Below are 15,383 nucleotides of genomic sequence, written 5' to 3' on the forward strand. Positions count from 1 at the left end.
TATCCAACACCTTCCCTACTATCCACGGGGATTGGAGTTGGAATAGTAAATTAAACTATTCACTATCCAGCGCCCCAAAGCACTATGCGTTGTAAAGGCATGCGTTGTAAAAACAGCGTTGTAAAGGCATGCGATGTAAAAGCATGCGTTGTAATGTCATACATCCGGACAAATGTGTTCATCTACAACTAACGAAGCATATTGATCACTTTGCCCTCCTTAACAAACACCAATCAGGCTTCCGTGCAGGCCATGGCACTGAATCAGCCATGACACAATTGACGCGCTGCAAATCCGTGATCAAAATGGATCCGGTTTACTCATCCTGCTAGACCTCTCCTCAGCCTTTGATACGGTCAAACATGAGAAACTGTTAGACCTCCTGGAACACAGAATGGGTCTATCAGGGACAGTGCTAAGTTGATTTACTTCATTTCTCCAAAACCGGACACAACCCTTCAAAGTCAATAATTCCCTGTCCAAGCCCGTCCCAGTAACTTTGGGAGTCCCGCAAGGGTCCTCACTATCCTCGACATTATTTAATCTTTTCATGGAACCACTCGCCGAAATTCTACACACTTCTAACGTGCAATATCACATGTATGCCGACGACACACAACTATACCGTAAGATCCTCACCCTAGAAAATATCAAATCGCTTAATACAACGCTTAGGTATACCCAAACCTGGCTGGAAGAAAATCTCAAACTGAATGCCCTAAAAACTGAATTCCTTCTAATAGCTCCACCCGCCCAAATCCACAAAATACAAGAATGGATCAAACATATTACGGCATTCAACGTTCAACCTACCATCATGGACTCAGCGAAGTCACTAGGAATAACTCTGGAAAGTAACCTCAACATGCAAAAACATAGCAGTGCTACAAAGGGAGCAAACTTCCAGATAAACACACTGAGGAAACTGAAACCCTTCCTACCACACAATGACTTCAAGCAAGCAGTACAAGCTCTAGTTATACCTAGAGTGGAATACGGATGTGTATCTCTCTGTGGCCTACCCAAAGCAACAACGGCACTGTTAAGAGCCTCAAATCAATGCAGCAGCAAGACTCATAAATGGTTCTAAACGAAGTTCCCACATCTCCCCGGACCTACAATCCTTGAACTGGCTAACTACCTCTGGAAGCCAGAATTCATCTGAAAATAGCATGCGTGACGCACAAAGCCATGCATCACAATGCACCCAGCTACTTGGCAGAGAAACTGACGATCTTGAGTGGGATCAGACCCTCAAGAAATGCAGAAAAACTACTATTGAAACCACAAAAATTCAATAGGAAGAAGACTTATAAGCGAACCTTCTCTGGGATTGCGCCTAGAATTTGGAATGCCTTACCCCCAGAAACCAGACTTAACCCCTCCACTGCTTCTTTTAAAAAGGAAGTAAAATCCATTCTCATGGCCAAATTCACATGAGTATGGTCTATAGAGATATCGAGATGAAATGCACACGCGCTCCCAACCTGACTTTGATGAAGGACCATCTAAGCAACCTAGTCATTATATCGTCCTTCTGTTTCACGCTACGAGATAGTCATTATGTTGCATCTAAGTATGTTCCTTTTATAATATGTTTTGTACCTTTGTTTTGATTCGCTCTTGTTTGCTGTATAAGTAACATTCACTGACTGTATAGTGCTCTGATATCCATCAGGATCTTGTTTGCGCTCTATAAAACTTTCAAATGAATAAATAAATAATAGAAGTTGTCTTCAACACAACCAGGAGCTTCAACGCCCATTCGTAAATTGCCTTCTGATTCATGTGGTTACAGTTGGAGCAGACCGTGGGTCGTGGCTCAACCCCAGGCACAACAAAACAAGTGTGGGTCAGAGACAGACATCTGTTGGCGCTGAACAAGTTAATTACCTTCAGTAACGCTGTATATCGTAGACACTAACTAGCCGTTTACTAACAAGCAGATTTCTTACCTTAGAATTATCTCCAGGCATCAGACTGGATCGGAACTTTTAGGAGCAGCACCCAACGCGTGCCGGTAGGTAGTGTCAGAAGTGACATGCACGGTGCCTATATAGGTGCCACCCCAGCATGCTAATGGCAGTTTCTTTTCGCAACTCTTCACGCCAGGAACGTGGAGCCACAAAACACTGGCCACTGGTGTGGAGAACTAGGGCCCTGGAAGGGCAAAGCCCTGTTCCTGAAATCCGTTTGCAGAGCAGGGAGGATGAGAGGGTTGGTTAGGAATCTGCGGCTAGATATAGTCTCTACCAGATACGGCATTAATGAAGGTAAGTAACTTGTTCATTTGATAGAGACTTAGGCACAGGTTCCTTACCTTAGAATAGGTACCGAAGCAATACCTTAACGGATGTGGTTCTGCAAAACAATTTCCCGTTTAAAAATCCTGCAGGACCAAACGGGCAAAATGCCCACCCCTACGGACCGGATTGTCCAGACAGCAGTGCTCGGTAAACGTGTGCAGAGATGCCCACGTTGCTGCCAGGTAGAAATCCAGGACCGGAACTCCACATGCTAACAAAGTGGTCACTGCCTTGGGACTGGTGGAATGAGTATGCAAGCCTCTGGGTGTTGCTTCTTGGCCAGTGCGTAGCAGATTTTTATGCAGAACACATTCCATTGCACATCCCTTCCTTTTTTTGCTCCAACATACCCCACGAAGAGTTGGTTATCCACCCGAAGCTCTTTTGCAGTCAAGGTACAATAACAGCGTTCTTTTTTGGATCCAGAAGGGGAAGTCGCTCCTCTTCCTTGGAGGGATGTGGCAGAGCCTAAAAAGTAGACGGAATGAGGGACTGACCTACATGAAAGGGAGTCACCACTTTCGGCAGAAAAGAAGCTCTAGTTCGAAGAATTAACTTGTCTGGGTAGATGTACAGGTCTGGCTGCTTTGATGACACCTGAAGGTCACTGACCCTCCAGGCAGATGTTATCGCCACTAGGAAGGTCATCCTGATAGTAAGGAGCCTGAGAGAACATGTGTGCAATGGCTCAAAGGGAGAGTACATCAGAAAAGTCAAGACCAGATAAAAGTCCGACTGAGGCATGATGAAGGGTGAAGGTGGAAACGTGTTGCAAACATTTCGAGAATCTATTTACAACAGGGGATTTGAAAGGGGACCACTGATCTGGCAACCACAGAAAGGCTGATATGACAGAAAGAAACCCATTTAGGGTGCCTGGAGCAGAGATGGAGAAAGAGGGTCAACCCGTTCCTCTGCAGACCATGCCACAAACTTGCCCTGAAGGCAGGCACATACAATGTTGCTGGAGGGACACCTGGCTTCCAAGATAACAGTGCAGACTTTGGGCGGAAGGTCAAAAGCTGTCAACTTGTCACTCAAACTCCACGCATGAAGGAAGAGCATTGACTGGTTCAGGTAGAGAACCCTCTCCTGCTGCTGTAACAGAAGATCCTCCCAAAGAAGTAGCCTGATCGAAAGACCGATGGCAGTGCTCAACGGCTCGGGATAACAAATCTCTTTAAGCCCAGTCCACAGCCACAACCATGACTTGAGCCCGGTTGTTCCTGATCTAGAGAACTCTGGTCAGGAGTGGTATAGGCAGAAAAGCGTAAAAGAGGTCTCACCTCCACTAGAAGCGAAAAGAGTCTCCGAGTGAGAGCCGCCTAGGAAACTCTGGTGCACAGAACTGCTGACATTAAGCGTTCTCTGCTGTGGCGAACAGATCTAACCAAGGCTCTCCCAACTGCTGACAGACCTTGCACCACCTCCAGATTGAGGCGCCATTTGTGATCTGCTAGGCATCTTCACCTGAGTTAGTCTTCCCTGGTCTTCAAGAGAGTCCTCCAGGTGTTGAACCACCAGGGATATGCCCTGATGTTCCAGACATGTCTAGACACACAGGGCCTCTTGAACAGAGGGTCCACGACCCCACCTGGCACTGTTTGTTGCAGTACCACATAGTGGTGGTGTTCGCGAACACCTGAAATAGCCTTCCCTTGACGGAGGGTAGAAAGGCTTTCAATGCCAGCTGAATCTTCTGGATCTTCAATAGGTTTATGTGGAGTCTAGATACAGCCAGAGACTAGAGTCCTCTGATCTTCACCACTCCCAGATAAACACCCCATTCCAGGAGTGACCCATCTGTCACCACGGTCAGATCTGGTTGGGGAAGGGAGAGGGGTCTGCAGATTACCCAATCGCAGTTCATTAGCCATCACTGCAGATCTTTTGCAATTCCCTTTGAGATCTTGACTATGTTGGAGAGATTCCCCTGATGCTGCCCCCACTGGAACTTCCAGTCCGACTTCAGAGCCTGCATATGCGGGTGGACATGGGTCGCAAATAGGATGCAAGTCATAAGGCCCAGCAGCCTGAGTCAGTCTCCCCAAAATCCAGGATAGAGCCTGAATCATCATTATCATAACCTGAATATCCTAGACTCGTCGTTCGGGAGGCTAGGCCTTAAAATGCACTGTGACCAGAACAGGTACGATGAAAGGAAGCATCTGAAATTGGGTTAGGTGACTTCTGTACATTGATAGTAAACCCCAGCTAATGCAGGAGGTCCGCCAAAGTCTGGAGATGGGAAACTACTGCCTGGGACGAGTTCCCCTTCAACAGCCAGTTGCCAAGATAAGGGACGACTGGCACTGATGAGCTGCAACCACCAACATCATCTTGGTGAACACGCAAGGGGTGCTGATTTGGTCAAAAGGAAGCACAGTAAACTGAAAGTGCTCGTGGCCCACCATGAACTGCAGGTGACCCCTGTGGGCAGGCAGGATGGGAATGTGGAAGTATGTGTCCAGCACTACCATCCAGTCTCGTCGGTCCAGGGCAGACCGAGCACGAGTGAGCATCAGCATCTTAAACTTCGAGGAAGAAATGTAGAGGTTGCAGCTCTATGATAGGACGATTGCCTCCATCCTACTTGGGCACCAGGAAGTAGCATTAATAACCATGACCATCTTCTGGCGCCGGCACAGTCTCTATGGCTTCCTTGGCCAAGAGAGCAGTCACTTCCTGGTGGAGCAAGCAGATCTATTCCTTCATCAGCCTGTCGCAAGTGAGTGGCATGGGTGGAGGGGCGCTCACAAAGGAGAGGGATTAGTCCAGTTCGACAATCTTAAGAACCCAGGGGTCCGATGTTATAGACCTCCAGCGGGGTATGTGATGGCATAACCTGCTTCCACTAAGTGACCATGATGGTAAGAGGGCAAACTAAAGGTTGAGACTGTGGCTGCTGGGGAGTGATGCACTGGCCTGACCTGTGGCTGCCCAACCCACAGCGTCTGTAGATACCACATCCTCGACCACAAAGAGGCTTGGAAGCGTACATGCTGTGGTGGCTGGAAGCCCCTTCCATGGCCACAATAGGAGCGAAAGGCGTGAGAGTTAGCGAGAGTCCATTAAATGGCTCAAGCACTTGGCCGTAACTCAACTATCCTAGAAACGCTCTGGCACGGAGTTCGCCTCCTCTCCAAACAGACTACAGCCATCAAAAGGCATATCCATAAGCGACGCTTGGACATCCCAGAAAGGCCAGTTCTCAGCCAGGTGTGGTGCTACAAGGCCACTGAATAAACTGCTCTACACAGCCAGGCAGTCGTGTCTATCCCACATCGATTTGTGAACTTCAATTCATCTCTCCAGGAAGACATAGCTTGGGAGAGTATGACCGGGGCCTCCTCAGACCATGGACAGCATATGTGTAACCAAATCTCACATGGCATGGATTTAACAGCCAAAAGGCAATGAAGTTCACGGACCGCATTGCCAGGCTGGTGGAAGAACAGATTTTCTTCCCTAAGGTGTCCGGCTTTTTGGATTCCCAATCTGGTGAAGCGGTATGGAATGTGCCAGGGGTTACATAGGAGGTGGAGGCTTGGGTCACCAAGTTCTCTAGGGTAGGGTGTTGGGTAAGGAAGCTGGGGTCCCCTGGGGCGGGCCGGTGGGTAATCGTCCTGTTCACAAGAGCCCCTGTGCAGGATTTGGACCAAGTCCCCAGAAGGACATCATTGAGGGCTTTATTAAATGACAAGCGGTTATATGTATGTGGAGGGCAGGGGCCACTCCCGGCTGCCGCATCCCTGCCAAGACTTTAGTCTTGCCTGCCACTGACGGTAGGCTAAGGTCCAGGACCTTGGCCGCACTAACCACCATAGCAGAGGAAGCCCCTCATCCGTAGCCATGATAGGAGGAGAGAGTATGCCACTACCTGGGATGTGTCCAGTCCACTGGCGCCCACCAAATACTCACATCAGTCCCTGTTGGGGTCTAAGGGATGGTATTCTTCAGGGTCCCGCAGCTCCTCCCAATCCTTCCAGGATCCCAGCACATAAGGATAGGGGGGCGTGGCTTGGACGACAAAGAGGATGGTCGTCTAGGTCCGGAGCTCCGTGACCCCTGAGGAAAACAATTGCGATTTAAGGCAACCAAACACAGGGTGAACACCTTGTAAAAGAAGTCAGCGATGCATGAAGTGAAGAGCTACAAGGAATAAAAGCAACCAGCCTTCAAAGTAAGCGCAGAAGCCCGTAAATAGCCAAAACAACTCTGAAGCAACCGAGACGCGGGAGAAAAGATGGCGGAAGGGCGGCACTAAAGAACAAACAGACCCGAGTGAAGAGCAACAAAGCCTGGACCCCTACGAACGAAAAAGCACCAGCAGGCGCAGGCAAGCACAAGCGCACTCAGCGGACTGGTGACCGGAGCCAAACCGGGGAGCAGAAATGAAATGAAGTAGAAATGAAGTAGGAAGCGGGAAAGAGGCGAGGAGCGGGAAAGCGGAGAGGCGCTGAAGCGTGGGAAACACCTCCGGAGCGCTTACCTACCAGAGGGCCAGCAGCGATCACGGGACTGCGGGAATCAAGCGGAGCCAAAACCGGAAGTGCTAAACGGAGGCGGCCATCACGGGAAGGTAGGTGCCAATGAGTCCTTCAACCGCCAAACTGAGTACAGCAAAAAAGGCACGCGTGTTTAGCATTTAGAAAAAAAAAGGTACGCACAAAGTCCGCAATGGACATTTTTTAAATAGTTAAAATATAAGCTGTCGATAGGTAACAGTTGTAGCAGTTGCGTTAATGCTTCTAGCCGACATCAGGATAAACTCTTCTTGAGACACCCGGGTAAAAAGAGTATACTCATGCGGGGCGCTGATCAAACGACACCAAGGTACTGAAATAGTGACAACCAACCTACCCTCGTGGACAAGGAAAGATACAACAAACGCACGCAGCAATGACTTACTGAAAGAGAACAGCTTAGGCTACCACGTTTACTTTAGTGTTTCGCACCAACGCATAACTTACGCGCATCGCATTATTCTGACGAGTCGACATGTCACCCTTTTAACAGCCACTCCTGAACTCAGAATCGCATTAGGCGTACTCGTGGTTTTCAGTGCCCCCGCGTGAATACGGTCACTAGTAAAGATAATGTGCTTACACAGGTACTTTTCCGTCCCATTCGTATTCTAAACCCAGACACTCAATAAAACCTATGCAACCGAGACATTTAACTGAATTGATATACATCATCATTTCAATTATTTGGGTTCCTGTCCCCAAAACAACTTAACGATGCACAGGTTAAAATCCATTTGATTGTATGTGTACTTACCAAAGTCATCTTGGTTGAGAGTGTCGGGAAAGCTGGCCATCTAACTAGAGCCCACACACCAGAAACCAAATCGGACTGAAGACGGTTTTGAGGAGCGAGTGGAGAACACCTCAGACAACAATACAACTTCGACAACATAGAGCTCTATAACTTCCTTAAAATAAAAGTAGCAATAGCCAAAGCCAACATAAACACGCTCGCCCCATCAATAACAAAATACGCCAACAGCCTGAACATCACGGGACACCAGCTAGCACACATATACAGAGCCATGACCCCCAAAACGTCCAAATTGAACAACAGAACTGTAAGCCAATGGGAAGAAGCAGCAGGGAGAGAGCTAAGCGAGAAGGAAAGGGCAGATTTATGGTCCTCCACATCAAGGAGGAAAGTGACAACGACCCTGGATCAGACAAAATTCTGGCTAGTACACAGGGCCTACTGGACCCCAGCTCGTCTTGCCAACATAGGCATCAGAGAGACTGACTCCTGCTGGAACTGCAACAGGCAGAAGGGAGACCTAGCACACCTCCTATTCCACTGCGCCAAAACAAAGAAGTTCTGGCACTCCATAATCGCTCTAATCAATGACATGACAGGAGCCACACTATCAATGGACTTCCACCACCTAATACTGGGGTACACTGACCCTTCCATAACATCCGAAAATGACAGAGACCTGATTGACCTCCTGCTTACAGCAGCGGTCAAGACGGTGTTGAATAACTGGAAGGACACAGCAAAGGCCACCTTTAAAGCCTGGTTCAACTGGGTCATTTTCCTAAGGGGAGCCGACACCATAACGTCCAACAGCCAAAGGGACTCAGGGAAAAAGAGCGAGTTTTGGCTGTCACTAGACAACTACTTGTCCTCTCACAAGCCACCCTAAACACTCAGACCAGACAATACTACCGAACGCACACATGCACCCTACTCAACAACATAATATGCCTACGTCTCTCTTTTTCTTTTGATCTTCTATCTCCTCACATCACCAGGGGGGCGGAAAGATAACCATACCGGTGGCAAAGGGACACGGGGGAAACTGGAACGTGCAAGAACGGAGAGAAGAAGATGTAACAAATTGCAGAATGGACTGTCAAGAGCCAAACTAATTAAAGCCAATGTATACAATGCTTGACAACCCCCCCCGCCCCGGCGCTTTTTCTTCTTTCTCTTTCCCCATGTGTTCTTCACCCAGTACCATGTAAATATGCTCTTTATTTTCAATAAAAAATTACGGAAGTAAAAAAAAAAAAAAAAGAAGTCTCTATCAGAACTAATGTTTACTACTCTTAGATAGGCCCACCCATATGCTGGAGACATTTAGCTCTTTATACTCAATATGGGGGTAAAAGGCAGGTGTTCAAGGCATCAAACTGCATGCATAAAGGATTCACTGCTATATGTTTCCCAGGCAAAGCCATCTAAACACGTGTGAGCACACGATATATAGGCAGAAGCACCACCCTGTATGCACCCCTATAAACACCAAAAGCACACATTCAAGATGAAAAAGGCAAAAAAGTGATAGCACCACGACTAACTGAAAATGAACCTGCACCTACCATGCAAGATGGGTGAAATGAGAGTCAACTGAGGCACCAATGATCTCGCAGTTTATCTTGCGAAATTCCTCTGCGCGGTCACTGAAGGCTGTGATCTCGGTGGGGCAGACGAATGTGAAGTCGAGGGGATAGAAGAAGAAAACCACATACTTTCCTGAAAAGTAAAGACAAGTGAAATGACAGCAGAACTACTAATCTACATTAACCTCGAAGCACAAAACATCCCAACCAGTCTTGGAGCCATGTATATAGCATTCAAGGTATTGTAGCCAGGAAATGTAAGTCCAGTAGCATGCAGGACCTGAAGCCAAAGGGCGATGGGTGAAGAACATCTTGTGGCCACGCTCTAAGGAGTGCAGGGAGTCTGGGCACAATTGTCGTAGATATAAAGACAGTGCTACAGGAGCTGCTGCACAGCGGAGACAGTGATACGCATTAAAGTATGCTTGGTCTCTACAATTACACAGTGCCTACTGAATCCATCTCAGAACACTTCAGTGACTACATATTGGGTTAATTTCTAGGCACCCTTAAAACAGCCAAAACGATAGTGTGCATTACAGTTTGTTATAATATGCTGCTTTCTGCTAGAAGCACAATCCTTCATAGTAGCAGGTAAAACTGCTCAGTGGTTTACGCCTACTGCGGATGTGCATAACCTACAGGTTAAAAAAAATCCGCATGTTTGTATGACAACATAGTGGGCGCGGACCTGAAGCGCAGTTGCCCAGGCAACTTGTGGATCACAGGTCAGGGCACCCCCTTCATACACCACAACTGTTACAATGAGATATTTGCCGGTATACTGGTAATTTGTGGCATTTTGGAACTAAAAAGGCTGCATTTGCAAAGAAAAGGTAAACGGGTTTTTTTTTAAAGCCCGTTTTAATTGACCCAACCGGGAGTGAGGCTAGAAGGACACTATGCAGATGCATTTGTAGCATGGCGTATTCCTAAAACATGCAAACCAAAATTGGACCCTCCATTCTAAGTACCTCTGTAATCAGACAATTTGATATCCTTAAACTCGCTGTTCACCACTGCCGTGGCGTGGAATTCCGGAGCCGGCTTTCCGATGTGGGCGTTGCCAGATGCCATTTTCTGTAGGAAAAAAAAAGACGGGACAGAACCCCCCCCGGAGGGGGTTAGCAACTCTTTCAAGGTTGAGTGTCCAAGAAGTCATTCAGTGGCCACGCAGATGTGTCGCTCGCATACTCTTCATAGTCTGGTTAGGAGGGCACTGAGTGCTGGCACACAGCCTACACTATTACTGCAACCCACTGAGTCTTGTGCATAGCCTTCCCCAAAGCAAAAGTATCACTGCCGAGACCTCAGCTTCTTGACAATGCAACCGCAGACCCCAATTCACAAGGGTGCACCTAGGATAGGTGAAAGTGCACCTCAATGCTGCAGTACTCGACAAAAAATTGAATGCTTGCACTCGAAAATTAAACTGAGCTATATAGGGTCAACTCCACCATCAATTAATGGTACTTTTCTACCTACCCAATTAGTGGCCCCTGGTGGCTTTAGCTTGGACTAGGGCGACACTGGTGGACCCAGAAATGTTTGAGTATGGAATTTAAAAAGTAATTTCTGTAATTCTCCAGATCAAGCATCTTGCAATGTTTTGCTTTCCAGGACAGACCTCCGATTCCCAAACCAAAGGAATGGTTAAGCCTTCTAAAACAGCGCCATATCGTATACTAAGCGGGTGGCTCCTTTGTGCTCAGACAGATTTCCTACTTTTGAAGTTTGCCTACACATCACAGCCCTCCACAGACGGCCGCATGCTTTAACTGCTATATTATTATCCCTTGAAGTGGTGTGCACAGATCGGAAGCTGTCTGCCAGTCCGCTTTCACCCGAAATCTCCTTCACATGAGCAGCATTGCTTCTGAGCCCACCGGGCCTCAGTCACCTGCTCCGGCTTATAGTCACGCACTCCCACGATCCCCTGCGGATTAGAAGTGAAGCCCTCAACTACCTGCAGACTCTGCATAGACATGCAGGCCGGGACCCAACTGGAAATTGTGCTATGCCACCCACTTTGAGATGGAACCATTCCTCGATGTGCTTCCTCTGAGGCACCTTAAAGGAGTAAACCCTGTTCAGGCCTCAGTTTCCATCATCAGTTAGCCTGGGCACAAAAACAAAATATGTAAACCCCCTCCTAGAACGAGACACCCCATTGGCCAGGTCCGGTGCTTTTCCACAGGTCCGGGTGGAAATGGAAAAATCAGTCCGTCACGACTGACCTGCACTCAATGCCCATGCACAGTAATTTTCTTGAGACATACCCATCACTCTCCAAGATTCCTGGCCAATTCCTCACAAAATTACCTATAAAACACTACTAAACTAGCCTGAAATAAGTTGAGCATAATTTTTGGACAACAAATTGGCGAGAGCCATAGAAACTGTCTCTAAGTCCACACTAAAAACAGTCCGACAAGGAAATGAAGGACAACAAGTGTTGAGGTAATAAGAGATATGAAGTACGTTTATTCCATGGTATGGAACATGCACACCTTAAAAGGCAGTAAAGAGCAGCGTACCTGGCTGAAAAACCGAGCACCTCATCAATTCATGCAACAAGTATTAAACGCCAAAAGAAAGAAAAACAAGTGAACAGATTAGGTCACGTGCCTTATCGGTTACCATGATCTGGGCTTTCTGCACATCAAGTGAAACCTGCACAAAAGACAACGGAACATCGGCATATAATTCCTCCTCCCTCCTCCTGAAGACAATAACTACAACATAAACCTTAAAAGCCAACCATATAAAGGAATATTTTCCATGCAGTTTTATTTTAAAAATGGGAGCAAAACAGATTGAATTTGCACCTCCCGCCAGTACAGTGAGACTTATAAAGAAAATATTCGGTAAGAGTCAGCGTCCAACAATCAGTTACTAGTTACTACAGCAGAGTTTCAACTGCATCATGGGCATATGAACACCTTGTGGCAAAGGCGGCCAGTCTTTGTTTTACAGTGGCTTAATAACCTCCTCTGCAAACATTCCACTTGAAGATTAATTTTTTGGTTGGAACAAGACTGACCAGGTATAGATGCCTCAACTTGGTCAGGTGACCTGTTTATTTGCTTCAACACTCTTAAATGTAATAGGTCAACCCCCAACTACACCGGACGGAACGCTTCGCCACACTAAATAGTATAAAATTGTTCTAAAATAGATTCAAGTGTCAACTACCAGATATCATTCAAAACTGGGTAACACAAGGTAATCAGTAAACTCTAGGGGCAAGAGATGAGACTATGACCTGTGTAAGACCAACCCCACGGATGAGTGAGATAGGGCTCCCACTGGCCTCAGCTCTTTCAGGACAGGCTGTCTGGGCGCTGAAGGTAGGTCAGAATGAACCAGTGGACTTCAGCAGTTTACAGGCGGGTGCGGTGGTCGCTGTCCACCTCTGCTCTGGGAGAGGCCGGCGTCACTCCTACCACGGCCAAGATAATGTATTATCAGACAAGTGCAGGCCTCCATGGGTGACACCCAGAGGAGGGCTCACCAGATCTCATTCAAAACGAATTTCGAATGCTCCATGCCCCTTCCGAGTAGGGTGATCGGAGCCACAGTCGGGCCAGAGTGCACTTTTGTTCGCAAGCTCATCGCATGCCATCTACGATTTGAGTGCCAGCTACACGTACTAGAAGTAACAACATCCTGGAGCTCAGTTTGTGGTTCATCGGCCGCACAGTCCAACACGCTATCTGAGGAAGTGGGCTACACTCAGCGAGTGAAACAAGCCACAATGCATTTCATCGAGGTAGGCCACTGAGATCCATTTGCTGAGGAGGTAACAAGTAGTATGTAGCGGTTTATCAAGTTATTAAAAGAAATAATAAAACTGAAAAACTGCTCCTGTTGACCAAAGCCTGAACACTACACGGTTACCAAACACGGCACAACTCAATTACTATTTCAACCCACCACCAATCACTTCTACTATTCACCCTTCATACGCCTTTTATGCAAACTGCTGCACTCTCATTTACACTTCATAATGTCCCTGGTTTGAAGAGTCTAGCAAGCATTTCCCTTATCAAAAACAATAGCAATGGAGGCGAACTTTTTTATTACTCATAGAAGCTTCTCACGCGCTTTATTTCCAGCCTACATCAACCCCTCACTAAGAAACTCACTCTACATCAATAGCCTAAGCCAATTCGTTCTGTGCCTTTACAAACCAGCTAAACCTTTAGAAGCACCCATGCTACACTCGCACTAATCCTCCAAACTACCACTGTCACACTGACTCAAACCCACACACATCGCCTTTCCAAGATGCACAGACCGTGCACTGCTATCCCGATATTGTGCCACATTCGCAGTGCCCTCCCGCGTGTCCCTTCTGCAACCCATGCAATCGATCCAGACAGTACTTTCCTCACAAATGTAACACTTCAGCTGCCCCTGGTGATTTTTACAACCCCTTCATACACACCTCTCGAGTATACAGTACATTCTTTTCTCTACCTCGCTCTAAAACGTACAGCTCATACCTCTGCTCTACACAACCGCACTGCAGGGGCCTGTGTTACGCCCCTGACACAGCCCACCCACCACGCACTCTAAAACGGATCCCTCTCTTATCCCCTTACTATGCCCGCTTCTACCAAGTGAAATACTCCTTCATTATATACAGCACCTACAAGTGACCAACCTCAACTATATGACAGCACCCATGCCTGTCTCTCGACCCTTTGTCACACACATACCGACGAGGTTGCCCCTCTACGCTACCCCGTGTACCTACCCTCGTGGTCTTCTCAACCCTATAAGACTGCACACACTTCGCCCCCAACACTGCAGCTGCCGCGCGCGCGCCTCCCGGGTCATTTATAGCCAGCGCCGGGATGCTCGGAGCGTACCATCCTGCAACGGGGGTGAGTGTACTGAGTAACAGGGTGAACCATTCGCCGAAGGGAGTGGAAGGTGAAACGTCCTTCGGTAACAAGTGCTAATCCCCTTTGTTACAGCCGATGTTAAAAAACACAGAGGCAGAGTACAACTAGAAGGAGAGGAACACTCCTACCCAACCCCCCTCGGGAGATGGTATCTTCCATCTCTGGAGTGCAGGTGCATGATCGAGCTGTTTGAGGGGGTACGAATTGCGGAGGGTGCAAGCTACGCACGCAGACTTTGAGGTTTCCCCGGAAGAAAAAGACGGGAAGAAATTGAGAGAGAACACGCATTGGCAAAGCCAATAAGTGTCGTATGTGGGACCTTATGAGTTTTTAGCCATGCAAGCTCGTTTTCCTGGGTGCTAAAACATGTTTTTTCACGTGCCAATGGGGACGTGACGATGCATGGATATATAAAGACCTCCGACGAAGCACAATTTTATAGTAGCTTGCTGACCTTACAACTCAAGTTTGACCCCCCAGTTACAATTTAGCTAAGAAATGGTAGAACAAAGGGTCTGAGAGAATCTAGCAGGGCTGGGTAAGGTTCAATCCCACTGAAATGAAACACTGCACTGCCCAAGGGATGCCAGAGGCCTGCAAAGGTAAACAGCGACCACCGAAAGACATGCTAAACCCAGGAAACTTCCCTAAACGCATATTAATAGTCTCTGGCCAAGAAACCTGCTGGGTGCAAGGGCTTGCCAGCCTGGTCTGTAAAAGAATAGCTCTATGGCATGGGTACTCACAAACTTTCTCTGGGGGCCAAATTTACAGTGTGGTTGTGTCCGAGGGCCGCACCGGTGGGGGCGTGGTCAGAGGGGGAGGGGGCGGGGCTAGAAAAAAAACTGACCATGAGGTGGATCACAGGTCCCTGCAGCAGACCCTTTCGTCCACTGAGCCACCAGACCCGGCATACACACATCTCTCTCTCTCTCTCGTTCTTTCTCTGTCGCGCTCTCTCTCTCTGTCTCCCTCCCTCCCTCTCTCTCTCCCACTCTCTACCTCTCTCTCCCTCTGTCTCTCTGTCTCCCTCTGTCTCACTCACTCTGACTGTCTCACTCCCTCTCTCTCCCTCTGTCTCACTCACTCACTCCCTCGGTCTCACTCACTCTGACTGTATCACTCTCTCTTTGTCTCCCTCTATCTCTCTGTTTCCCTCTACCTTCCTCTATTTCTCTCTCCCTCTCTCCTTCCTTCTCCCTCCTTCCCTCTGTCTCCCTCTCTCTCCTTCCCTCTACCTCCCTCCCTCTCCCTCTCCCTCCTTCCCTCTCCCTCCCTCTTTCCCTCTGTCT

General features: G+C 47.9%; 1 protein-coding gene across 1 annotated transcript in view; it reads right to left on the reverse strand.

The window, feature by feature from the left end:
- PRDX2 (peroxiredoxin 2) overlaps positions 1–14,100 on the reverse strand; it is a 44,057-nt gene extending 29,957 nt beyond the window's left edge. The window contains 4 exon segments of the mRNA XM_078689231.1: positions 9,158–9,311; positions 10,153–10,258; positions 13,941–14,075; positions 14,077–14,100. Of these exon segments, the coding sequence (XP_078545357.1) occupies positions 9,158–9,311; positions 10,153–10,258; positions 13,941–14,075; positions 14,077–14,100 (419 nt within the window).
- Between the last annotated feature and the right edge of the window lie 1,283 nt (positions 14,101–15,383).

The sequence above is a fragment of the Lissotriton helveticus genome, chromosome 1_1 (genome assembly GCF_964261635.1).
Source record: "Lissotriton helveticus chromosome 1_1, aLisHel1.1, whole genome shotgun sequence".
In the NCBI taxonomy this organism is placed as follows: Eukaryota; Metazoa; Chordata; class Amphibia; order Caudata; family Salamandridae; genus Lissotriton; species Lissotriton helveticus.